This window comes from Eremomyces bilateralis, assembly GCF_010015585.1.
Source record: "Eremomyces bilateralis CBS 781.70 unplaced genomic scaffold P152scaffold_43, whole genome shotgun sequence".
In the NCBI taxonomy this organism is placed as follows: Eukaryota; Fungi; Ascomycota; class Dothideomycetes; order Eremomycetales; family Eremomycetaceae; genus Eremomyces; species Eremomyces bilateralis.
This window is the reverse complement of record NW_022985109.1, coordinates 51,593-53,039: the sequence shown is the minus strand read 5'-3', so window position 1 is coordinate 53,039 and position 1,447 is coordinate 51,593. Positions and strand designations below refer to the sequence as shown.

The following is a 1,447-nucleotide window of genomic DNA, read 5'->3' as shown; positions in this document are numbered from 1 at the left end:
GCAGCTCCCCGCTTCGGAAGAGAGCGGTGACCGTCCGGGCTAGGTCTACGGCTAGGATATCAGAGAGGGCCTTCAGTACCTCGTTCGGGATCATGTCAGGCCCGGGGGCCTTCTGGTTCGGTAGCCGGCGGATAATCCGGGTGATCTCATCTGGGGTGACCTCTTGCCCGATATCGAATCGTGGGAACTGTTCGTTGGTTATATCTTGGAGGTCAGCGGCACCGCTCCGTGGGAAGAACTTTGTAGCAAGGATCTCTGCTTTCCCTTGGTTGTCTCCCGTCGGGGGATCGTTCTCCGTGCGCCTAAGTGGTGGGATAGCTGTAAGCCCACCGGGTTGCCCAGCGGTCTTCTGGCTCCACTTATTCAGTCTCCAGAGCCCTCGGTTGTATATATAGTCCGGGTGATTCTCGTCTTTAGTAAGTGTCTGGATAAGTTTTCTCCATCTCGTCCGGCCGTCACTACGCATCTTCCTCCTTAGGGCATTCCTTTGGTATTTCCAGTCTCGTTCGTCGTCCGGGTCCTGGGTCCGTTGGAGCCGGCGTCGGGCCTGGCGGGCGCCAGCCAGGAACTCTGCTGCCTGTGGTGACCACTCCGGTCTAGACCAGTCATAAGGTCGCGCCCGTTTACAGTGCTTGTCTAAGGTGCCGTAAAGAAGTCTAATAAGGTTGTCAATCGCAGTATGGGGTTCTGGCACATACCACTGGGAGCTAGAGACATCTTCCCGGATTTTTTCCCACGGGGCATCCTTGAGTGTGAACCTTGGGCTCGTCTGGTGTGAGGAAACCTTGGCATCTAGTTGGATCTCGATTGGAAAGTGGTCCTTTGTAGTAGACCACTCCGGCCGTGGGTGGTAGAGGAGGATCCGTAAGGCGATCTCCGGCGAGGCAAAGGCTAGGTCAATGACCGACTGGCTTTGGTTCCGCTTCCATGTTATTACCCCTTGCTCGTTGAGGAGCTGGAGGTTAGCTTGCTCGGTTTGGAGGAGTAGGTGGTCTGCCTTTAGCTCCTTTAGGGTTCCGGTTCCACCCTAGGCTGGGTAATGGCAGTTAAAGTCCCCTAGGAGGATAACGTTCTCTTGGCCAATTTCGCAGAGAATTTCTGCGATCTCCGGCCACTTCTCAAGCTGTGGCTGGCCTACGTGCCCTGGTGGATTATATACGTTAACGAGGTTGAGGGGTCCGTCACGCGTTATAACGCGGATCCATTCGATGTGGTCGGAGGCTCGCTTTGATTCCCAAGCTGTAAGAAGGATCTTATCGTGGATAAAGAAGACGACCCGTATACCGTAGTATATAGGTCGGCTTGGGTGAAAATTCTTTGGTGTATAGGTGACTGTTGGTTTGGTTTCGGCGACCATCGGTTCCTGAATTGCAAGTATAGGGAACCGGGTAGGGTCAATCGAGTCGAAGGTAGCCCTAGCCTTGTCGTTGTTCGCATTACCGCAGTT

At 54.5% G+C, this 1,447-nt stretch overlaps 1 protein-coding gene across 1 annotated transcript; it reads right to left on the bottom strand.

Moving 5' to 3' along the window:
* Positions 1-909: 909 nt before the first annotated feature.
* Positions 910-1,447, bottom strand: P152DRAFT_256831 (uncharacterized protein). Its single transcript, XM_033674753.1, has one exon. It carries the CDS (start codon positions 1,355-1,357, stop codon positions 1,028-1,030), a length of 330 nt encoding a protein of 109 aa, XP_033529723.1. The 5' UTR covers positions 1,358-1,447; the 3' UTR covers positions 910-1,027.